This window comes from Monomorium pharaonis, chromosome 3 (genome assembly GCF_013373865.1).
Source record: "Monomorium pharaonis isolate MP-MQ-018 chromosome 3, ASM1337386v2, whole genome shotgun sequence".
NCBI lineage: Eukaryota > Metazoa > Arthropoda > Insecta > Hymenoptera > Formicidae > Monomorium > Monomorium pharaonis.
In genome coordinates, this window is record NC_050469.1 from 3,090,031 (window position 1) to 3,116,164 (window position 26,134).

Here is a 26,134-nt window from a genome sequence, read left to right on the forward strand (position 1 = left end):
TCTCCGCGCCTCTTAATCCGATTTGCGCTATTTGCGAAATGCATATACCGAGGGTAGCGGGGAGGGGAGGGGCTGGGGAAGGGCCGGTCATCTCGCTCTCTCGTGTGCGCGGGCGCGCGCGCTTCCAAGAAGCTCGACTTCCGGTGGAAACTTATCTCGTTCATTTCGTAATCCATCTCTCTCTCTCTCAGCGACACGTCTTTACGCGCGTAACGTACGGCGGCGAGGCGCCGAATAAGTAAATGATAAAAATTGTGTGCTCCCGACACACGTCGTGCGGCCGGCCGGGCCGCCCTTATCTCGTTGGCGGCCCGAGTTCGCGAAAGACACGCGGGTTATTACGTCAACGGCGCTACTTTGAAAACAGAAACTTAAAACCGACGTCGTCGGTCACGAAAGTGTCAATTAAGTTTGGCGACAACAAAAATTAATTACAAGAGTACACATACGGCGAGGGTCTTTCTTATAATTGTTTTTTTATCGATGCCTCTCTGCCTCTCCCACCGTCACGCGGTTTGCGTACGCGCGGCCGATGTCTGTGAGAAACGTTACACGACGATAAGGAATATTGCATGCTGCAGAGAAAAAAAAAGAGAAAAATGTGCTTAATTTGACTATTTTTCAGCTTGATTAAATTTGTTCAATTCAAGTATTTATGTATTGCAGTTAAGTACATATATAAATATTTGAATTAAAGTTTAAGTATTTTACATATTTAATATAAACTGCACTTGAATTTCAACTATTTAACATATACTTATCTGTTTTAGCAAGTATATATTTATGTATTTTAATTAAATATATAAATACTTAATTTGAAGTTTAAGTATTTAACATATTTATCTATTTCAGCAATTTAATTTCAAAGTATTATGTTGTTTCAGTTAAATATAGAAATTATTATACTTGAATTAAAGTTTAAGTATTTTACATATTTATTTCAGCAAGTATTTATGTATTTGAACAAATATATAAATACTTGAAGTTGAAGAAATTTAATCAACAAAGAAGTTGAAGAATAAATATAAATTATAAAGAATTATAAAATTTAGTCAAATTGACCACATTTTTTCTCATTTTCGAACTTATATTGCGATAATGTAGAAACGGTTGATATAACCCAAGAGTGCGATTTTTTATCTGAAAATAAATAATTAAGGAGAGATAATGATTCTCTGTTTAACTTTGTCTCTTTTCAAAAGCTGTTGAAGCATTTTAAAGTAAATTAAATCATCTTTGTCTTTGAAATTATCGATTAGCTTCATCGAGAATGTAGGAACACTAATTACAACGTTAATTATTTTTTCGAGTTTTAAAAACAATAGACGTTAATTGTAGAACATTTTCTCTTAAAGTTTATTCCGCTTAAAATTATTCGAATATACAGTATAAAAATCTACAGTATAAAATTGAATAAAAATATACAGTAAAATTCTTCAATATTCCACGTATTGTCCTACAATTACTGTGTTTTTAAGGCAACATTCTAAGAGAAAATTCTTTCCGCGTTCAAGTCAGCAACGCGTATTTCTTGGACACCCGATTCGAAAATCAGTATCAACATCGCGAACAATCCTCGGGGAGTTCTCGTATTCGTGTATTGCGATACGATGAATCGATCGATCGATCGAACGGTACACGAGCGAGAGCGACAAACGGAATCGTAATCGCGGCGCAATGCGATTAAAAAAAAAAGAGACGAACCCTCGGCTCTTTATCACCTTTTTTTTTTATTATTTTTTTTGCGCGATCCGCCTCACACAAGCGGCCGCGAGAGCACCGAGCAAAGTGGCACCGACAATCGATTTATCGGTGCGATAAAGCGCGCGCACATAAACACATACACATGACGCACACGACATCGTTCCTCGATTTCGTCTAGCTCACGAACTTCGCAAATACGCGACTCCGATGTGTTGTTTTCGCGAAACGGAGGGCGGGATATCGATCGCCACCGCCTTTCTTTCGCGCGATTGCTCAATGCGAACGAATTCCGGCGCGAAAAAAAAAGGGGAAGAAAATTGCGCGCGGCCGCAACATCTCTCCCGGATGGATGAAAGAAACGCGAGGTTCATCGGACGGTTCCACCGGTAAATCGTTATCAGTTCCGGACCGGATTTTAAATGCATGTGACGCATATATTCGGCATTTCGCAACATGATGATGCACCTGTTGTAAACGGCACGAAACGCGAAGAGTTCAAGCTGTGTGGCACGAGAAAGGGGGAAGAGGAAAGGCGTTCAAGATTTTCAAGCGAAATTTTTTCTTCATCTTTTTTCTCTCTCTGCAAACGTCTTTCTATAATTAAAAGATTATTCTGGGTTATAAATCTTGGGCAAACTTTTTTTTGCATTTTTCAAACGAATCTCTTTCCCACTAAGAAATTAACGTGGATTATATAAATTTTATGAGAGAGCGAATGAAAATTATTCTTTAAAAGTAATTTCAAAACTTTCACGTAGTAAATTTTCGCCGAATCGTTCACTCGCGGCGGATTAAGTTTTTCCAGTAAAATCGCAGTTTGGATTTATTCTGTTAAAATACAAATTAAATATGATTACGCGAAAACGTTGGGCGATTGTTACAATGTCACACAATACTTATCGTTGTGGGGTGGAAAAAATGTATTATTTGCCACTGTACGCTAACAGAAACGTTTTCTTTCTCCTTGTAAGGTTACCGTTCGGAGATGGAAAAAAAGGACTCGAAGTTAGATAGAAATAACGATGAATTTTCCCGTTACATTCACGTTAGTAATAACGTGTTTGTAAAGAGTCATTTGCATATTTGTGGAAATGTTGTTTCCCATCGCGACGTGTTATGCAAGGTACATTATGAATAATTTATTTTCTAATTAATGATTCTCAACTTTATTTTTCACGAAGTTATATAGAATTTACTTTTTTTCACACATTATTTTTGAACAATAAACTTTCTGGCAAATTCGGGATTCTTTTTTAACAAAAATGTCAAATAATTATTACATTATTATAGATTTTATTTTTTATTCTATAATAATTTATTAAATTAATTGAGTCATTGCTGTTTGTTAAATATCCATGTTTAATAATAAACAATATATAATGAACAAATAAGCTTCGGAAGCAAAGATTTATATGAAAGTAATTGAAATATTATGCATTTAATTTTTTTAAGTAAAAACATTTTAAGAATGTTTTTGTTGCATATTTTGCTATATAAAATAATTGCTGGACACCCACGGTAGCTAAGTAAAGAGATTAAAAATAATCTTTACGCGCAGATGAGAATGAGTAATAATGTACCTCTAATAATGTTGAAATAAAAGTAGTGTAATATTCTTTTTTGATATTTATAAGAACTTATATGTCAAAAATAAAAACATTATGTTCAATAAACTTCTGCATATATACGAGCAAAAACTTTTTACTGATTTCATTAATATTTTATTATTTTTAATAACATTTTATAATTCTAATGTGTAATAAATTACATAAGTTTCAATTTTCACAATTGACTTTAATTTATATTTTTTTTATACATCTATATATTATTTAAATAATGAATTTATTTACAATTATTAATTTAATTATTAATTTTTTTACAAGAAGCATTGTCAATCTAGATTTCTATATTATTAAATATTTTTTAAATTTGCGATACATAAATATATATATATATATATTTCATATATTTTCGTCATATACATCTCGTTTAAGTACAAAAAAATACTTATAAATAAATGATAATACAGAGGTTTTAAATATCCTACAATATCCGAAATAGTTGGGAAATATTTCAGATATTAATAATTTAATTAATAGATTAATAATTTAAAAGTGTATATTACAATTAATATAAAATAGAAGTAAAAGATAAATTTTGCGCAAAAAGTTTTATACCAACAAAAGATGTTTTCTTTCAAAAGAATAATGCAACAAATAAAAACTATTGATACAGCAAATGTTGCAGTAAAGCTAAATAAAGCATTGAGATAGAGAATATGTGATCAATGTTATTATATCTTACGAGAAAACATTGAAAAACGTCGAAGCCGAAACCTGGATTCCCGGGGAAATAGGAAACGATGTATTAAGTCATTTCTATTTTTCTTATTACTGTTACTCGCAATGGGATATACAGTAGGTGTTTTCGAGATTTTCAATAATCTTTCAATAAATAACGAGATATGAAATAAAAATGAAGCAAACAATGGGTGACGTACATAAGTTACTTAGCTTATGCTTATGCTTATATGTCAACGCTTTATTAAACACACCAGATCTTTACACGGCCTGTCTTCTTTCGCCACGCGGAATCCCAAGTTTTTAGAGCTTTCCGCGAGTATTTTGTAAAAAGTTTCGTCTCTTGACGAAACTCCTTTCTTGACTTTTCGAACATCGAACTACTCAGCTTGGCTCTATCTTGGCGAGATTCCTTGTATGCGGATATTGATCGTGGTGAGGCTGCGTTTATATGATCGCCGTGATATACGTGATGAAATATAATATAACGACTTATTAGAAACATACACCATTTCCCCACGTATCACGAATTCGCTCATGTACTTTCCTCCCCCTACATTCCTCGGTGTGTTTCCTAGACCACACTGGTAGTCAGTTGCGTTCGAGCCTGAACACGGTTCACAAGCGCCGCGACCGTCTTTCTCTGCTCAATTTATACAACAAACTCAATGTCACAACATTGATAATTATAATAGTAATTTAACTTCTGGAATTAACTGTAATAGAAAAGTTGTTACGAATAATTTGTCTCTTTTGGAGGTATTTTTTTTCTTAGAGAATTCAATCCGTATTTGGTTTATTGAAAATATCTTGCGGAAATTCACTGGCGGTATTAACTTTATTGAAGTTTTCATTCAAATGTTAATTCAAACTGGGTACAAATTTTGTGTTATTAAAATTTCGATAGCATTTAACGAGATTTTCTTTGTTTTATATAATTTACATTAAAACAATATTATATCTCATCTATTTCAACTTTGCAATTTACGAAGTAGAAGAAAGATATTCTTAATTTTGTAAATAAATTTTTACCTAGAGTAATATTAATTATAAGAAAAATATAAGTCAAATTAATCAATGATGAATAACTCACTTGTTGTCAGTGCTTTTAATTTTGTAATATTGCTATTGAAGTTCTGTAAGAGATCTTTCTATTAGCCTCTTTAGTAATTACGTTGATATTCCATGATCTTAACATTTATTCTCATTGACTTTGTTTATCTTCCAGTGACGGGAGCGCAAAATGCCTTCAATCGATACGACACGATCGATAAGAGTGCCTGGAGAAATGGATCGGCGTCCGTGGCACAGACCAGACGCCGCGTCGACGAGACACGCCGGATGCCGATCTACGCTGGATGCGTCCACTGGCCTGACACTGAAATCGTCCACCATCGTCCACACGCGCGACAGCCTCGCGGCAACGCGTCGCGACGCGTCCAACGCCGCCGCTGATGCCGTCCCGTACGAAAAGAATACCGTCACAACAACGTCCGATCTGTGCCCGATCTCGCGGAAAGAACTCTATTGTCCATACGACGAACACGGACGCGACATTAATGAAGGTGTAATGAACCACCGGCATCGTCGCGGTTCCTCCGTGCGACGAAGGGGCGATGCGACGAGATACTCGGACGTGCAGGTCTCGAGATATGGTTCCAATCAAATCACGTTAGGATTAACGATCGGCGATTGGGTGACGAATTCTTCGTGGAGGAGATGGCGGGCCTATTTCTTTATCTTAATCTGCCTGTTTTGCGTGACACAGTGTACAGCTCGCACTTGCTCAGTCGGATTAAGCACACCGGGATGTAAGTTTCGTTCAAATGTATACAATCAATGATTAAGGAAAAAAAAGAATACTCTTGAATATTTCTATTTTTGAAATGTCAAATTAAATTAATTTTGAAATAAGATTATTAAAAATTAGATTTTTCTAAATATTATTATTAAAACACTCAGATTATTGCTCTTTAAATAACTATTATAATATTGAAATAAGTATGTTTTACTGAAATTTAATATTACGAAATTCTTTACAGAAGATTAAGCTATGTATAAACAAGAATATAATTTCTTGCTTGTATGTAAAACAATGATCATTAAATAGAATATATTAATTTTAATTCGATACTAATGTTTGATATTATTCTTTTTTTGTAAGCTGACGTTATTTATCGACAGTTTTGACGTCAAAATCACAGCTTACTAGTGATTAGTCGTTAAAACTAATGGTTGCACTTAGCAGAAAAAGCAGCTTTGCTGCTGTCGTAAGATTCTTTAAAAAGATTCGTTCTTGCTCTTGGTTCTTGTCGGATTTAAATATATAAACTGATAACATTAAAGACTCCTATAACAGTTGCTAAATTATTTTTCTTTTTCTGAACGTTGTCGATATCATAAATCGTGTTTTGTTTTCGTCATTATACTTACCTACTTGCTCGTAATACGCATTTCGATACGATGTGCATATTTGATTGTATATACGTACATTCGAATACAGGCGTGTGCGTATTGTAAGGCAGAGATAAAAGCCGTTGTCTTTCGTTTCTCTCGTATGCGTACCGTTGGTACGCTAAGATTATAAATAAAACATATGTCTTATCTTTCCTTTTGGAATTCTAATGTCGGGCTAAATGCATATATCTATATTTAATACACGAGCTGTACAGTTCACATCGAAATCACTAACCACATGTATTTTCACGCGATATCATTATTTTACTCTTGTAATGTTCTGATGCAAAATTTGTACAGCTTAAAATGACTACGTAATACATAAATTAAGTGTTTAACCTTTTTTATTCTATTCATTCAAAGAGCTTTAATATATGTATATTTGTCAATCCATACATTTTTAATTTAAATACAGTGAGTTTAGAATTTATTCTCGAAATAACGTGATTGTTCTGAGAATTTTATATAATTTTTTTTGATTTATTAATATTTGCTACAATAAAATATATAAAATATATTTAGTTTTTATAATTGGCTTGGTAATTTTTATTATGGGGTTTATAAAATGTCTTTTGTTTTAACAATTTTTTAATAATTTTTTTGTTAATAATAATTGGTAGGCTGCCAAATTGTCCCAAGCTTGTCACCAAACATAGTAAAATTTGATAAGTTTTTTGCGAATGCAGTAAGATGCAACGAAAAATTCTCTTTGTGTACAAATTTTTTAATTTTACTTAAGTACTATAATATTGTAAATTTTAGTGTCGTAAATTTTATTTTATTCTGTACAGGGACCTGGCCACAAGGTGATATTGTTATTGAACATGGTAAACCACTCAGGATGTACTGTCTATTGGATCAGGAAATCGTAGACCGTGATTATCCTGGCAAAGATGCGGGAGATCTCCGATTCTTTCGTAATGATCAAGAACTGGAGTCAGAATTTGTCACAGTAATCAATGAAACGACGATAGAGCTGTTCATTAAAGCGCCACCGGCTTCTGATGACATGTACAATTGCAAATTGAAACTAAACGGCAGCGATTACGTAGCAGTTTGTCTCAACAAGGTTGTAATTGGATGTAAGTATTTGTACTTATTAGAATTATTTTTTGTATATTCTATTATATCAACGAATCTCTCTTAAACTTAACATATATATTTTACGTTTATTAAAAAGTTTCCACTCTTTACACATAATATAAGAACTTGATATCACGTATTACTACGTTTTTATCAGCTTTTTTATTGTATTATTGGTCTTAATTATTTTATTTTTCTATTATTCTATTTTTATTAAGGAAGTTCTTTAGTTCTTCCCTTTAACATGTATAAAAACTTGATGAAATTTTGAGAGTAAGTTTTATGATTAATATATCATAAATTTTTTCAATTTTTTAACTGTAAATAGTTTTCTTTAAATATTTAATTTTTAAAATAACATTGTGTGTGAATCTTATAAAAATGGAAGTTTTTAATAATTTAAGTGCAAATAAATGTAAGAATTAGGAAAAAATATATTTTTAACAGAATTTATAGAACATTCTAGAATAAAAAAAAATTTTAACAAAGTAAATACATTACTTTCGTGTATAGATAATAGAGTTCACGAATTAAACAGTTTTTTTTAATATAACGTTATTAGTGGAAATGTGATAACGTCACTTAGTGCTATATTTAAATTATTATTAATAAACAATTTTCTTTCTTTTTTTCTACAGCAATATTTATCAAAGTATTGTAAAGAAGATATTTTTAAACAAAAATTATTACTTTTTCTGTTTAAATTTTACTTATTATTTATTATTTTGAAAGTGGCAATGCTAAAAACTTTTAGATGTATGAATGAAAAATCATGTGACACTTTCTTTCACTTTTTTTTAACTAAAAATTCTCTACTTTTGACAATTTAATAAATTCTCTTTGAGAATATTGAGGAACAACTTACACTATTTACAATCGTACCTATCTGAATACGACTATCTATGTATCCAGTAGAAATGCACATTTATTCTTATCAGCACGACCCGATGATGTTTTGCGGAGACAGCAGTACAGTGCATTGATTCTCTTTTCATTAGACTTATCGTTTGACACGCACACGTCTTGGAAATCGTTTTACTATCATCAACGATAAAGATTACTAGAAAATAGACGCTGTATAATATATATAAAATTAGTCAAATCATTTATTCTCTAGAAATTTAGTCATTTGAAGAAGCGAAGAATAATCGACTTAAATTTTGTACACAACAAATTATACATTTATGAAACATTTATATCATATATTTGTATTTATTTAATGGAATTTAAAATTTTAACGTAACATATTAGATGTGTAAAAGTACTTGCCATTTTATAATTCTGTAATTATGTATTTTAAAAAAAGATGTTTTTTCTATATGATATATATTTGTTTTATTTTCTAATAGATCCACCTCAGAAACCTAAAAACTTTGACTGTATCTCCTACAATTGGGAGAACTTTAATTGCACCTGGGAGCCGGTACCTAATTTCGTCCATACAAAATACGAATTAATGTTTCAATTGCCTTCGAGATTGGGAATGTTATATTTATGCCCTCTTAATCAAACGAAAGAGAATTCATGTGCGTGGACCATAGAATCCAATCCGATATATAGGCAACCCTATGCATCTTATATTTTCATATTGGAAGTATCTAATGCTTTTGGAAACGCCAACTTTACATATCGTATTCATCATTATGCTAACGGTATGTAAATTTTATATATTTAGTCATTATTTAAATTTTGTATAGAAATATTTTACAAATTATAAATAATAAGATGTCGCGTAATCTTCTAATACGCTGTATCTAATACCTGATGTTAAGGAGCAATTGTGTTATTATTTTTGCAGTTATTCCGAAACCGCCTGCCAATCTTACATTGTTAAACAAAACATCGGAGAGTGCATTTTTGTATTGGAGTCTCCCCTTTCCGATGGAGACATTTCCAGTTGGTGTGCATCACAAAATTATGTATCAACATCAGTGGAATCGTGAAAAAGATTGGAAGGTATGAGAATGTTGATTACAAGCGATACTTGTGTACTGTGTTAGATAATTTGTTCCTATCATAATTATTAACAGTGTTATCAGTCTAGCGATAAATAATGATTATCTTGATCGAACTTGTTCTCCCCTTATCCGTAGGTCATCAATATTACGCAGCCTAAGTGTAAAGATCACTGGTATTACAATCTTACTGGATTAGAGTACGCTAACACGGTATATGACGTTCGCATTTATTTAAAGAGCTCGACAGCTACAAGACCGGATCGATGGAGCGATTTCAGTGTTGTTACATTTCGGACTTCGCCAAAATGTAAGTAAATTTATGAATTAGAAAAAAAACCTATTGTTTTCATACTTTTATTATTTATTTAATATAATTGAAGACTATCCTACAAAAACCATTAAACAAGTCTTTTTTTGTTCTTTAAATTTGAATTATGGTGCCAAATTGGTAACACATTATGAACAATTTTTTTCTAGCAAGAATCAAACAAAAAAACAAGAAAAATAAATGTAAATATGTAGTAAATACAAAATTTTTGCAAGAACCAAATAAATCCAGAGGTTTTTTGTTTATTTTTTTAATGAGCCTTTAAAATATTAATTGAAGCCTGAAAAACTTTGTTCTTATACCTATTATATATTTGGAGAAAAATTATTATATTTATACACTAAATGTTGAAGATAAGAAGATTTTGATTTGTTTTTTGAAAATCTAACGTGTTTGATTCATGTAGAAAATTTTTTAATTGCAATTGCATACTGCAAATAAACTGTAATTATAATCTATCTGTTTCTATTAAATGTTTGCTCATTTGACTTTAGTACCCGGCGCTGCACCGCGAACTGATGTCGGCAGCTTTGAAATTGCTGAAAATAATGGTAACAGAGATGTATATCTATATTGGCAAGCAATACCGCAGAACCAGGAGAACGGTGATAATTTTAAATATCAAATTATTCACGTGGAGGAGAACGGTCGCAAGGTTGCAGTTACACCGAGTGAAACAACCAGAACATATGCCAAATTGAAAGGAATTAGTCTCAACAGCTATCGATTCGAAATTGTTTCAACAAATGAAGTCGGTGCTAGCAATGACCGTGCAAGAATATATGTACCAAAACAGCAAGAAAGTGAGTATGTTAAAGAAGGTAGATGTCGAGTTAGAGGACAGAAAGAGTTTAAGTACATCTAACAATTCGTTTTGTTTGCAGTACCGCATGAACTGGCATTCACGAAAATCGCCTTCGAAAATGGATTGTATGAATTATCGTGGAAGCCACCGTTTGTAGATCCTAAACATAACATCAAGAACTACACGATTTTTTGGTGCGACAACGAACGCGATCGTCCTTATCAGTGCACCGTATGTACTAATATTTTTTTTATCGCTCTTGATTAATTTTTTCTTTTTTTTCCTTAAAAGTTTGAAGTACACGCGGCGTTATACATTTGCAGGGTTACTTGGACTGGGTGCACGTTCCGAAAAATACTACGATCTACAACGTAACTGTACCGTATCCGTCCAAAGTATACCAATTTGCAATCTCTGTCAATACCGAGAAAGGCAGTAGCGGCATGATATGGTCATCATGTACGGTGATTCATAACAAGGTGCTCGGTAAAATGAAATCCGTTTGGATTAATCGCATTGGCTCGGACTTCATCGAAGTCGGTTGGAAGCTCGACTGCTCGGATCGCATCGGAATAATTGAGGGATTCAACATCTACTATTGTCCCATAATGTCACCGTTGAATGTCAATTGTAACGGTCCCATACTTAACAGCACGATCAAGGCGGACGCGCGTACGATACATGGCGTAGTCGACAAGTTGAAGCCCTACACTACGTACATGCTGAATGTTGCGGTTTTGACGAAGAGCGGCGAAGGGTTACGCAGCGATCCCCTGTACAACACTACTCTTGAGGCGGCGCCCAGCACCCCGCCGTTAAACGTGAGAATCACCGACGTGTCCAATACGACGATGTTTATTGCGTGGAAAAAGCCGTCGGCGATGAACGGTGTGCTCCGTTATTACGAGGTCTATTACAACGGTCAAATCAAGAAGGTGGAGGAGGGGAATCACATCAAACTGACGAGTCTAAAGCCGTATACAAGATATGCTGTTAGAGTCGCTGCTTGTACCGTGAGGTGCAGCGAAAAGTCATTTACGATAGACGAGTTTACGAGGATCGGTGTTCCCGGCAAAATCAATATTCCCTTGGTACGCTTCGTGAATTCCAGCCAAGTGAACGTCCAATGGGATCCACCGCAAGAACCAGCCGGTCCGGTAGAGGCTATGTATTACGAAATAGAGTACGGAAATGGCATGATCCAGAACGTTACGAGAACAGGTGAGACTAAAAAACTTAAGAGAATTTCTAAGCTAACTCTTTGTTACATAGTATCTCACGTATAGACATCTGTTTTTATGTGTTTTTACGAATTTTATAATTAGTTTGTGTAACATATTTGATGTCATGTTCTTAAAACTATACATGAATAACATAAATATGTAGTTATATTACATTAACAATAAATTATAAGCAAAGTATCAGTTAAACTTGGCAAAATTTTTTGCAAAAAAACTTATGCTGAAATAAAAATGATATTAAACATGTTTTGAAAATTTCTGCACTAATACTTTTGAGGTCGCTTATTTTAAATCTGCACTTATAATTGAAAAAATTTTAATGATATCCAGTATGACAATCAAAATGACTTTCAGAAAAATTATTAAAATATTAAAATATTAAAATTTGACTGTAATAAAACTATATATTTTTTTAAATTTTATTTTTACATTTTTAATCAATAATCCCGAAAACCCCCACATATTAAAATTAAACAAAATATGTTTACTAGAGAAATTTATGCGACAAAAAATTAAGTTGAACTATGGAGAATATTTATTTCAATGTAATTCAACTTTCCTGAATTATTCTGTTTTCTTATCCCATCTTCGCTTCTCTGTTTGAATAATGAAGTGATAAGTGTATTGTAAAGTAGTGATAATTACAAAAGAAGAAGTGAAAAACAAAGACGCAAAAATAGACAACTATAGAAAGGGGTAAAGAAAAAGAATATAAAAGCTTAATTATAACGCTTTTTGTTCATATTGCAGAAGTCCAATTGCCGATTCCTGATTGCAAGAATGTCGAGCACCGAGAGCAGAAACACAAATTCCGAGTCAGGGCTGTTAACATCAATCACAATGGCGAGATTTTGAAAGGATCCTGGTCCGATTTTGGGGAGGGAAATTGTTATAATAACGGTATTTTTATAGTAGACTAGTTAAAGAAAACACAACACGAAACAGATTACTGATTAATACTATTTTATATGGACATGTTTGCTGTTTTATAAAATTGAGTACACATCTGTCGCACTCGCGATTTACATATACACATACGTGACACAAGCTAAAATTTGTAAGTATAAATGACTATGAAATGTTTATTTAATGAACAAGACCGTTTAATACTGACGTTTTATATTTTTGTTTACAATAAGAAATAATGATGACTTTTTTGTTTTTTTAGATATAAATTGTATAATCAGTTGCAAACTAAATTGGACTCTTTCTTTATTTATTTCTTACTCATTGTTTCAGGAATTACATTTTTTATAAAATCTTCTGAAGAGATTATTAATTTTTTATTGTAATTTTCTTCACTCAGATGCGACATACACATATTGTAATATTACACATACACGTTTGTCGCGCGCATTATTACATAATTATTCTAATTATCGAATGTATATTTTCCATGCAACAGGACTATCATACGTCGCAGTAGTTATTATATGGATGGTTGGTGTCGTTAGCATCACAGCATGCATCGCATGCCTCGTATATATGTTCAAGAGGTAAAAAGAACTTTTGTTTTTTAGCAGTTCTCAATATAAATCCTTACAAAAGTTTAATACTACTTAAATTTCTGCAAAGGAATATAATAAGCTCACTACGTACCAGTCAATGGACAAATAATTGAATATATTTATATTTTAAAGTAAAAATTATTATCTTGATTAAAATTTATATGAAAATTATATCTAAAAAGTACCAATTTGCAATTTATTATTTGGAAAACTTATTTTTATATTTTTCTTAAACAATTATTTACTGTTGGTTTATTTAACGTTTGGTACTATAACCCTACATCTAAATAATTTTTAACTTTCCATAAGAAAAAAATTATTTAATTACAGCCGTTTGAGTTCTACACTTTAACACGCTTTATATTTTTCTTACAGAATGTGGATAAAATGTCGAGCGATGCGAGATGTTGAGGTGAAATTACCGCCTGGACTTGCTCCAGATGGAAATATGGTAAAATCTGGAATTTCTTTATAAATACTTTGCAGTTATATTTATTCAAGTAAATGCAATATAATTTCAAAACTACAATTGAGCAAAATAAATTCTATTTGTCAAATCAAACGTGATGAAACTACAGAAATACAGTATGATAACACAAGCTCTATTTTGTTTGCACAGAAGCTGCTTGAGAAGATCAGTGAATCGCACATACGGCATTCGATTGAGCGGCCGTCCGCCGACTCGAGCGGCTGTTCGAGCGGCCAGGAATCCGTTACCTCTTCACTCACGGCGGAATCCCAGGTTTGCAGCGACAGCGGCACCGAGGTAGACGCGGTGCACACGCCATCCGACACGAAACTGAAGGGTCAGCCTGTTCGCGAGTTGACGGGTCATTTGCGACAGAGGAGCACTACGCGGGTACCGTCTTCGTTAGCGGAGGTCACCACACCTTGCTGGGACTCGTATGTCAAAGTCGGTGGTTCCGGCGAAGTGGCTACGTCTGACGAAACAGTATCGTTGGCGCGGTCAACGCCTAATCTGACTGATAACGCACCAAAAGGCTATCCGTCGTCACAGCATGGCTGGTCCAGTACAAATTACATTAGTATGCCATCCTCCTCAGAGGCGCTGTTAAGCAACTCCAGTCTCATTCCGCGAAAGAGCGGCGCCAACTCCACCGGCAACAGCGGCGACGGCGACAGCAGCAAAGACGATGACGACAGCAATGACGACGGTAATCACGGCGATAACAATAGCAGTGACGGCAACAACGATAGCAGCGATGACAGCCGTGATGCCTTGATATCGATAAAATTCGATGATGAATTCGAGAAGGAGAAACAGAAGCCTAGCATTGACAAGATGCAGTCAATCATCGAGCTGAACAAGAAAATAGATATACTGGCGTCACATATCAATCCCGATAAAACGACAATGGCAACGCCGTACGTTCAGGCAGGTCTAATAGATGAAATCAATTCACCCGAGTCACTCTCCTACATACCCAAGCACATACAAGCCAGGAACAGCAATTTGATGTGCGGTACCTTCAAAATTAAGGATAACCAGAATCTATGCAAGAAGGAGTATACGTCGTTCCCGTCGAACTTTCCTGTCAATACCACTTTGACAGCGAGTCCAAAGTATATTTTCGCGTCGATAATTCCTGAAGGAATGACGTTGCCGACTATGGAGGCGGCGGATCAAGAATCCTTACCGCAGAAAACGCTCCATGACCTGCACAGTTCCAACACGATGAGTGAAACGTCGTGCAATCTTGCAAGCTCCGTGCACTGCGAGTCGCAGCCAACGCAGGAACCGGAGAAAACAGAATCGCTCGCGGATGTGACTGAGGATGTCAACGAAAGCGGCAGCAAGGACAGCGCGGTGCACTCCCCCGCTCCGTCTTGGCCGACAGAGAGGAAAGATCTGAACTCCGGCTATATAACCATCGCGGATCTATCGTCCACTTCGGCGGGACCATCCTACGTGCGACTCGAGATGCCGTCCTCCTTGCCGTTGCAAACGACGACGAGTCCATCGGATGAGCAATACGCGGAGGTGACAGTTGTGCCAAGTACAGTTCAGTGAGGCGAGGAGAGAGATGCACTATCGTTTCGATTTTTTTCTCCCCTTCGCGGTGGTGATTATTGCCGCTTGCGTAGACGGACGAAGTAAATGCTGCACCACGAGATTGCATGATATATAAGGTGGTGCATACGAGAAACTGAAATATTGTACATTTGAGTGTAATCGCGACACTCGCGTAAATCGACTGAGCTGAATGGCTAAATGATCTTTTGTAACGGGCCTCGGAACGAAGTTTGTTTATTGAAAAATACGAAGATATTTAAGGGACTTTTCTCCTAAAAGGGGATGTTTCATATTTGCTGAAAATAAGACTGGTTCTAAGCAAAAGGGGGCATCATTAGCTTGGGATTAAGTGAATTGTTGAAAATTCATTTTTTGGCTAAAAAAGCTGAAGCTCTCATATTTAAAGACGTTTCCTTAAACTGTTATCATAAGGGAAAAGAGAGAGAAAGAGAGAGAGAGAGAGATTTTATGCATAAAATATATCCGTACAAAACCTAACAGAGTGCACAAAAGGCGCGACTTGCTGACTGAGGTCTTTAAGGAAATTTCTTAACGAAGCGCATTTTCTATTCCAAGCTAGTGCCTTCTTGTTTGATTATGCTTGTATATCCGGTGTGATATATGCATATGCATGCGGCACGATACGTTCGAGTACGACCGAAACGTCGGATTGGCGTTCAAAGTGTGTACATACCAGTACTGCGTTATTTTTTTTTTTTTTTTTTATACTATATACGCGATGTCGACGCGATATTACTCCATAAGTTAAAATAAGTCAATAAATTTCACGAATGCATTACACACACACACGCACACACACGCACACTCACATACACATATTATACATATACAGGGTGTCCTGCATAAGATATGAAAGACTTCATGAAAAGATAGACGGGATATATGTATATATACACATACATATATACACGTGTACACGCACGCGCACACATAACGGGCATATGTATGTATGCATGTATGACTGGATTATCGAACAGCTTATTGTTGTCGAAAAATAATTAAATTAAGTCCACTTCAGACGATCTATAATTCAGAAATTCGGGCGTAATCTAGAGCCTCAGAAAATCCGACACTTTAGAAAATTCACGCTTTTAACTTGCATGTTTGCTTCACAAATTAATGGCCTTTTGGTATGATTTATGCCGGTGCGCGATACTATTTGTTACAATATGAAGTTCCAGGAAAAGTGCATTACTCCTCTTGTAGAAAAGCAAATATGTACACAACGTGAAAGAGCGGTATATAAAGTTTCTATTTAAAAAAAAGTGGCTGTTTCTCAGAATTTTCAACGATGTCTCATAATAATCGTGATGCGAGTGATATTTAGCGTAATTTAAAATCTAATTAAAAAATTTTTTTAAACTTAGAGTAGAAAATTATATATAGTCTCTATAATTCTTTTCTGAGTTATACAAAGTCTAAGTTCAGAGTATAAAATATTTGAATTGTTATATATTTTGTTATATAATTTTTCTTCCTTACGCTTTCTCCTGGATCCGTCAAAATTCAAGGTTTACAATTTTATGTGTTGTGATAAGAGGTTTGAAGAATCATAGTATACATATTTTTAAAAAATTTTAAAATATGAACGTATGCAGACACATCGAAAAATAAAGTACAAAGAAACTACATACAAAACGCACCAGCACTTTCACTGCAAAAAAATTATAGATCGTCTATAGTTGGTATTGGCTAGATATTTTTTCACAGCACAATTTTTTCACTAAATTCTTTAGTCGTGAAAAATTTTTTTTTGCCATTTTTGCAAGGGTAAACAAACTTTTTTTAGAACTATATTTTCTAGATTTCTTTATTAACGATACATTTACGAACGATAGCCTCGTTTAATCTTTAGTTAATCGTTCGCTTCAGTCAATGCAACATAGTTAGCAACACTTAGTGTTAATCTCTATAATTTGACATATTTTTCACTAAATCATTGAATTAGAATTAATTGGAGACTAAAATGTTATTCTGTATAATATCGAGTAATAGGGGTAAAACAAAAAAGAGAATAGAGTATAACACAAATTTACAATCTTCTTTAATTCACATAGCACGCGATTAATTAATGATTAACGTCATTTCGTAACGATTCTCAAACGCTATTGCGTTTATATCGTGTTGAAAGCAGCAAGTGCATACAGATATTCTTTCGATCAGTCTCTTGATTTTTTCTATCAACGAAAATTCCATGGAAATGTTTCCGTTTCATTGACACGTTTCAGAGATGCTCAAAGAGAAACGAAAGTAATGTGAAATTGTTGTTGTACAGTTACAACGATAAAATGCAAGTCACAAAGTAGATTTCCTATCTTTCTAATCGCGGATCTACCGAAACTATTCTGTTTTTAGTAACAGTCAAATACGCAAAAGTTTGAATTATGAAGTACAATTTATTATTTGTTCACGTAATTCGATACTTGGCTGTCATGCATATCGATCGCAACTAGATGCAACGAGGTAACAGGCTTTTTTATAACAGCGTTACAATGTACAACATACGTATAACCGCGTATGAAAACGGAGTCAGCGATAATAATGTAAAAACAGATAAAAGAGAAAAGTTTAGTGAATGCACCATGGGTATGACGGAAAAAAAACAGGCGAAAAAAGTTGTGAAGAACAAATAGAAAATTTGATACCATATCATTAACGTATTACGTATCACGAGTTATGTGTTATATCGTAACATCAAAATGTTGTATTTTTCCCTGTTTTTTAAATACTTAAAAATGTTTACTAAGTTTTGAACGATTTTTAGATTTATGCCCGTATTCATAGTCAGGCCTTAATACTTAAGGCCTTCTTAAATTCATCTTTAGATACTTTGTAGCCAATGAAATGTAGAGCATCTAAAGATAAACTTAAGGAGGCCTTAAATATAAAGTTTAACTATAAATACGGGCATTAAAGCACTAATACGTTTAAAACTGAAATATTTAACATCTCTAATTTAAAGCTAAAACATTTTTAAGTATTTTAAAAAATGAGGTTAAAAAATAAAACATTTTTATATCTCGAGATTAAATACTTTATTTTTTTGAGTGTATATGTTAGATGTTTGAACGAAGCGAATTGGAGAAAAAAGCTGCTTTTCTCCACGTTTCAACGTCACGTTTTTCGAAGAACGGAAGACTATCCGCTCGGCTTTGGAAGGATCGCGTGAAGGTGCCTCATGCGTCATAATTATTCCGGATCAGCGCGGTTTAATTATCGCGCGGGTCAGATGACAATTAAAGTAGCTCGCGCGCGCGCACAGCATACAAATGCGCAAGTGACAATTAGTCTCGCGGAACACTCATGCTATCGCAGCAACAAGGAATATATGTATGCATAATTTGCACGTACTTTAAACTAGTCAGACATACCGCCTTCTTCCCACAGGCCTCTATACTTCTATACGTTGGATGTTAATGTTCATTCGAAGATTATCGATTGTACAAAATTAATAATAAGCAAAAAAAACTAACGTGTCGGTAAAACGTTCGTTTTTTTTCCTTATAAACTTGTACTGCTTAAAAAAACGAATGAACTTTTTACTGTTAAGTAAAGATAAGAATTTTTTTTTGATTCATCGGACTTTTTATGTGTAACGTTTTATTAATATCACCGTCGAGCGCGAAAATATTTGTCCTTAAAAAATGTTAAACTTGAAAAAGAGCTTTGTTGAATCGACGGCCTATTATTGATATAAAATATAATTATAAAGGTCTAAGTGTGGTTCCGAACTACAAATTTTAATAAGAGATGACAATTTAAATATAATCGTAGTTTTGTTAAAAGAGAAATAACTCCAGCGGTCACTGAAGTTATATCGCTAAAAATTAATAAAAAACGTAGCTGTTTAAGGAAAAATTGTAATAATTAGGATTGTTACAAAAAAGAAAGGCCTGGTTCTTTTTGGAACACGTTATTTTGCAAGTTTAAACAATTTCAAATAGAAGAGAGGAAGGTGACATTTATTGTCATAACTGTGTGAGATATAAAGAAAGAAGAAAAACGATTTTGTTTGTACTTGCGAAATGATACTTACCTGCTTGCGCGATTGAACATTCGCGAAGCTCTCAAATCGAACACGAGCTTATGTATCTACTACGTTTATTGTTGTTATGATAAACATCGGCGTAATTTTATCGGATATTAAAAGAAGTGCTACTTAGTCTATAATTAAGTCGTGAACATAAGAGAAATATGTCATCTCGACGTGTTATACAAACGCACGAATGCATAAGGTCTTTGTTTTAGCTGCACTTGTAGTTTCCGCGTATATTCGAGATAACTATATATTTATACATACATTGATATATATAAATTCAGCAAAAGAATGCCTCCTATAAAAAAGCTTCAGAATTTAAAAAAAATAAGAAAAAAATATCAGTGCTGTCGCTTTTTCATGAAGTATTCTTTTGATGGCCTTTTACTTCAAGATTAATTTTATCTCAAATAAAAATTTTTATATTTTTATCATAGACGCGGACGCTAAATTTTAAATCCGATAATTTTGATTTGAGACGCGTTTGGATCTGACAAAAATATTTTAAAGGACATTTGTAGAAAATTGTTAAATCTCTTGAATTTGCTTAGAATTATCAAATTTTATATATTTTTTTACAGACGCGGATGCTATGTTTCAAATTTGATTAATTTTGACTCGAGACACTATTGGATCTGGCAATTATTTTTAAAAATGTTTGTGGGAAATTATTACGAATCCTTGGGATTGATTAGAGATTAACCTCTCTTGAAATTACTTAGACTCAACGTTATATGAACGTGATATGGTAATTCCATGTATAGGTTGTATATATTATATGTCAGTTTGTGTAGTTAAAAGCCAATTAGAACCGATGCCACACAGAAGTAGATTAGCTACAATTTAAAAAACTAACATTTATAGAAATATTTTTGAAAGTTTTTTTCTTTCAGCGACGCTAATGAATTTCAAATGTCGTATAAGAAATTAATTGAAGGATTTCTGTCCATTTATGTCACAATATATACGCAGATAGAGAAAAAAAGTGTGTGTTTGGTATTGTTAACTTATGTGGGAGTATTTAATACAAAACCACAAGATTCTAAATCATGTCTGCGACATGCACGCACACGCAAAAAGACAAAGGGAGCCTTTATTTAAAAATATAATGGAAATAACGAATAATGATAAGATCTTAAATACCTGTGATACACACAGAGTCAGAATCACGTTCAATTATGTCATTGATCATAGATAATGTTTAGAGTAGGTGATTTTGATCAACATGTTAAAGATATTTTTACCAGCTAAAAGTTTTCGAAATTAAAAAACTTAGTCTTCCTAGATTTATTCTTTTATTTATTCAACGAGAAAAGATTTTTATTACTATTGGCCTTAAATTTTAGGCTAATATTGATAAATATAGTTCTAAAAGTAGCTATTAAAAACGATGGTTTATGACTTAAATGTAATAATATTCTATTATTAAACGATGGTTTATGACTTAAATGTAATAATATTCTACTTAAATGTAAGAATATTCTATGAAAATATTATATTTTTTGGAATAATTCTTTGAAATAGGATACATATCTAAGAAGGATAATAATTTTCCCTAAATATCTTTTAAAATATTATGTAAAAAAGTGTCTTGAATCCTAATTATAAAGTTTAATGTGGAGAATCTAACTATGAAAAATATACGATTCAATAATTTCGATTTAAAAAGATTAAACCGACTTCGAAATAAACTTTAAAAAATCATCTTATAATAAAAGCGGTTACATGAGAAAAATGTACTCTCTTTAAAGTTTTAACTTAAAAAAAATTTTTATAATATTTTAGCTGGTTTTGTCAATTATCATGATTTGTACGAAAGTGAGAGTTGCATATTAATTTAAATTTACATAGTTACATACATAGCTTTTGCCAGATATCGTGTAAGTTTAAAAGTAGCTAAATTACATTGGTTTATAGATTGAGTAAGAGGCGAGGAGCAAACTTGGAAAGTGCAATTAAAACGAGTTGATCTAATTTTGTACTCGAAATCCGTATGACCTATCTTAGGCGAATTATATACGTATTGTATACGTATTGTATACGTAATACGATACGTAGATGTTTTATAATGCACATAGCCCAAAGTATACTAGGCTCTATTTTTTCCATTTATCTTCTCTTACTCTTGTATTATTGTCTACTGGTTACTAACACATTATGCATATGTTTAAAGAATTCTCGATACAGCGGATAATTACAAAATAGAAAATAATACAGATAAAAGAATTCTAGATGAATGGAAAAATAGGCGTCTACACTCAAAAAAGACGTATTTAATTTTAAGACATTAAAATGTGTTTGCTTAGTTTCGTAAATATTTAAAATATTTTAGTTTAATACAGTATTTACATTTAAAACACTAAAATGTAAAACCAAAGTCTTTGACAGCTTTTAATATTTTAAATCTAAACGATGTTTAAAACTAAAATATTTTTTAATATTTATAAAATAGACAGAAATAAAATATTTTTAAATCTTAAAATTAAATGCATCTTTTTTTAGTGAGGCTGTAATTTGCGTTCTTTAGCGGTATATCATATATCGTTTAAAATTGTCAGACAAGGGAATGCGCCTAACAAGATTTTTAACAAGATAACAGTACAGTTTTTTATACATTAGTATTGAGAAAATATGCCTGAGTGAATACACACGTCGATTAAATCTTGCTCACGTCACAAGATATAATGAAGTATTTTGATGCGACGAAAAGCTTTGTACATTAGTTTGACAGCCGAGCATTACTATCTACTTTGTTAGGTTTTACATATCTATCATTGTACATATAAACGCATATAGATGTATACACAAATACGTATAGGCATATAAATATACATAGATATATATACACTTATACATAATATATCTATTATTATCTATTTTTGTTACGTGTTTATAAAAATGAAAAGAAAACGTATTCTATCGCGGAATACCAAATGTAACATATAGAACGAGATTTTAGTGAATGGACAATGGATTTGAGCGTCGTAAAGACTTACCATCGGTTTTATATATAATTTAGAACATTTATTGCGCATCTGTGTCGTTAAAAATTTGCTAATAAGTTGATAAAATTGAGATCATATATATGAGTTATGTTTAGGTCTTTTGTTTTTTTTTTTTTATATCTATAATCTAATGATCGTATAATTTAGTTGAATAGTGCGTAGCTTTTAAGATGTTTAACATTTACTATTTCATCGAGTAACGAAGAAAAAAGAAAAGGGAAAATAATGCAAATTAGGGTAATTAGTTTGTACGATGATCATGACAAAATTATTATGCGACGAAATTGTTATATGACGAGTGCACTCGTTGAGGCAGTAAATGTTGACCGTTTGCTTTTCTCTTCTTTTTTAAAAAATTGATTTGAAAAATGATCCACAGATTTATCCTTGTTTATGCGGACCCGCAGAAATAAAGCGGTGATGAAGTTTTACGCTTGTAACGAGGCAGTGCAATGACTTAACGAAATTTGATTAATTTATGTATATATTATTACAGGATCGTGATTTTTTTACGTATATTGTAATTCTGCCACGTACACACACAACACACCACACACACACACACGCAACACGTCACAATTACGGGACAGAAGGAATTACTGCTTACACAGCGGCGTGATATATACTTTTTAACAGATTTCTCTTTATCTTTAGTATTCTGTTTTTAGAGTGACATGGTTTGTTATCGAGTTTAGTTTATCGAGTCGTTGGTATAATTTTACCAGCATCATTGTTGAATGTTATCTCACGTGCATTATTACAAGTGCAATCCGTTGTACCATCAATTAAGGATGTATTACATCTGTTTCCAAAATAATGGAAAAAACTTATTAAAAGATTACAGATTGTTTTATATTATATTTGAAAGCAATGAAAAAATATAGTGGCGATTGTGTATCTAGATCGAAAATTATTTCAGTAAGAAGTAGAAATATGCTCTATGAAAATGAAGTAATAATAACAAAAATATGAATTTTTTAATATAAGTATTTTAAGTTTTGTGCGAGATCATTTATATAAAGTTTTATTATGATGTGGAAATAGTTGATTAGTTGTTCTATAAATAAATAAAATTTACTTGTTTATTTATAGAACAAGTAAACTTAGAATCGTAATAAAATTTTGCGTAAATTATCTTGAATATTTCAAGTATCTATACCAAAAAAACAATTTTTGTCGTAATTGTTTAAATTTTAGCATAACAAAAATATATATAACAATAAAAAATAAGGACAAATAAAGTAAGTAAATTATAAAAATGTATTATTTAATAAAAATAAAATGTTGTGATTACAACTTTTATATGTATATAGTTTATTTAAAGTATAAGTATTAACATACTTTGTAAAAATAGATGTAATACATCCTTAAAACTCACATATACGCATACACGCAATCAATATACTATTTTCACAATTAATAGCACTGTTGATTATGTACGTCGATTAAATTTTTATTGTCCCGAAGGAGTAAATTTTGTACAGAACATTGTAAAATATATTTTTAGCGCTTTTTCTCTTTCTCTCTCTCTCTCTATCTCTCTCTCTCTCTCTCTCTTGATTTTATTATTTATGTGCGCGCGCAAATCTCTCGCCTCTGTTGCATTTGTATAAACATAAATTTGTATAAATACATCGTATTGTTATTTCTACATTGTAATGCCATTGCGTAAATGCCATGCCGTCGAGCCTTGCCATTCGTCATCCGGAGAGAGAAGAGAGCCTCCTTAAAAGCTGATTTATCCTCTTTTACTTTTCTCAATACTCACACGTGGATCGCGCGCCGTGAACGCGAGGGAGAATCTTTTTTTCTGTAACTAATAATGACGTTGCTGATGTACACTGGAGAGAAAAGCCATTAGTTTGTAATCATTAAGCTGAAATATATATAACATTTATATCGAGCTGTATAGTGTGTGCATTTCCTTCCGAAATTGCATGTCTTTTCAGGTGAGAAAACTTCGTCGAAAATTCCGTGCTAATTGTACGGAAACTTTAATTCCGGTAAATTGAGTTAATCAGTTAAGAAATGTTTAGTTAAAGGTTTCAGCTTTAAACTTTTCAAATCTGATCATTTAAAAGTAAAATATTTTTAATTATTAAAAAAAAACAAAAATAAAATATTCTAATTAATATCTTAAAATTAAGTACTTTTTTAATATATAGCTTATAATTTTGTGAACAAAAATGTCACAAGCTTCAGGTGGAATAATTTTTGAGTAATTTCTTATCTTATAGTTCTCCTAAAATGCTAGGTTTTTGTTGCTTGCAAAACAGTGTTGCAATTTAAAATCATTTAGATAAATTACATATAAACATATCTTAAATAAGACAAAAATAAATTTAATTATAAACTTATAAAAATTTATACATAGGAGATAAATTTATATACCATATCTAGATAATTTTACATCATTGCTGAGTAAAACAATTTAGGATATAAAAATAATGTTTATATTTTTATTTACATAATTTATTTATATAACTATATATAAATCTTTATTGTTTTTTAATTATAAGTTTTTTAAATAATTCAATCTGACAAAAAATGTTTTTTTTTTGTTTGAATCGCGATACGCAAATAAAAATTAAAATTGAAAAATATATAACCCACATTATAATAACTGACAAAGTTTCTTTTATAAAAGTTTGCAAATATAGTTTTATGGCAATTTTTACATTGCGTTATTATTTTTTGATCTGTGCAACTTATTGTGAACACTTAAAAAAAATTTATTTTGCTTAAGATGAGTGATAACTTGGAGGTTGAAACTAAAGACAATATTTTATATTCTTATTTGTTGGTCATATTAACTTAGATAATTTAAAAAAAACTTCTTTTCTAAAATAAAGATAATATATACGTTTTGATTATATAGATAAAATAATTCATACGGCAAACACTGGTTAAGAATCTGTGCAAAAATGTTGAGAATCAACATTGTAATGCATTCTGGTTTCTTATTTCGTGTTTCGTATTGGCATATTTAATCTCGACATCCTCTTACGAAATTATGAAGTAAAAGATACAATTTGCAGATGACAATTCATTCACATTCAGCTTTGTCGCTTGATAAGTAATGAGAATACGCTAAGATTGGCTCGCGTCTGAATATTTTATTTGACCTTCGATTATACTTGCAAATTTATTTCATAGATCTAATGGAGAATATATATAGATTGCTCCACAAAACGTATCAATTGTCTTGATCTAATTAGTTTAATGACCGATACATCATATCGTATTACGCGTCGGCTTCTCGGAATTGAAACGACCGACGTTGCTCTTCTTAATTAAAAAAAAATGAGTTACACGAATATCTGTCATATCCGTGTTTCCACGTGTTTGTTGAGGCTGCAAGGTCGAGGTTTACGTTACCTCTCATCTGTTATCTCCGAATTCATTCAACGACGACCTTGTGTCGAAAGAGTATTCCGTCTTTCTTCAGTGGTTTAAACTTTTCCTTTATAATTGCTTCAAAAACCGTGGTAAAAAAAATTTTCATTAATAACTTTTATATTTTTAAGAATTCCAATATTTTAAATTTATGAAAATTTCTTTAAAAATGTAGAAAACTTAAACTTCTTCAGATTTTATAAGCTTTCTTCGGAAATTACGTGTAGATTGAGATATCTTAAAATGCATCAGAATTT

At 32.3% G+C, this 26,134-nt stretch overlaps 1 protein-coding gene across 2 annotated transcripts in view; it reads left to right on the top strand.

Moving 5' to 3' along the window:
- The window catches only part of LOC105828601, a 35,095-nt gene extending 10,711 nt beyond the window's left edge, over positions 1–24,384 (top strand). The window contains exons 1-13 of one of the 2 annotated variants that reach the window (XM_036284832.1): positions 1,384–2,827; positions 5,233–5,815; positions 7,253–7,543; positions 8,894–9,196; positions 9,343–9,500; positions 9,638–9,809; positions 10,325–10,633; positions 10,715–10,866; positions 10,959–11,856; positions 12,627–12,776; positions 13,282–13,372; positions 13,760–13,835; positions 14,004–24,384. In XM_036284832.1, the coding sequence (XP_036140725.1) occupies positions 5,248–5,815; positions 7,253–7,543; positions 8,894–9,196; positions 9,343–9,500; positions 9,638–9,809; positions 10,325–10,633; positions 10,715–10,866; positions 10,959–11,856; positions 12,627–12,776; positions 13,282–13,372; positions 13,760–13,835; positions 14,004–15,416 (4,581 nt within the window). In that variant the 5' untranslated portion in view covers positions 1,384–2,827; positions 5,233–5,247 and the 3' untranslated portion in view covers positions 15,417–24,384. Of the gene's footprint in view, positions 1–1,383; positions 2,828–5,232; positions 5,816–7,252; positions 7,544–8,893; positions 9,197–9,342; positions 9,501–9,637; positions 9,810–10,324; positions 10,634–10,714; positions 10,867–10,958; positions 11,857–12,626; positions 12,777–13,281; positions 13,373–13,759; positions 13,836–14,003 lie in introns of those variants that run through there. The other variant, XM_012667019.2, reaches the window with a different exon arrangement.
- The last annotated feature ends 1,750 nt before the right edge of the window (positions 24,385–26,134 follow it).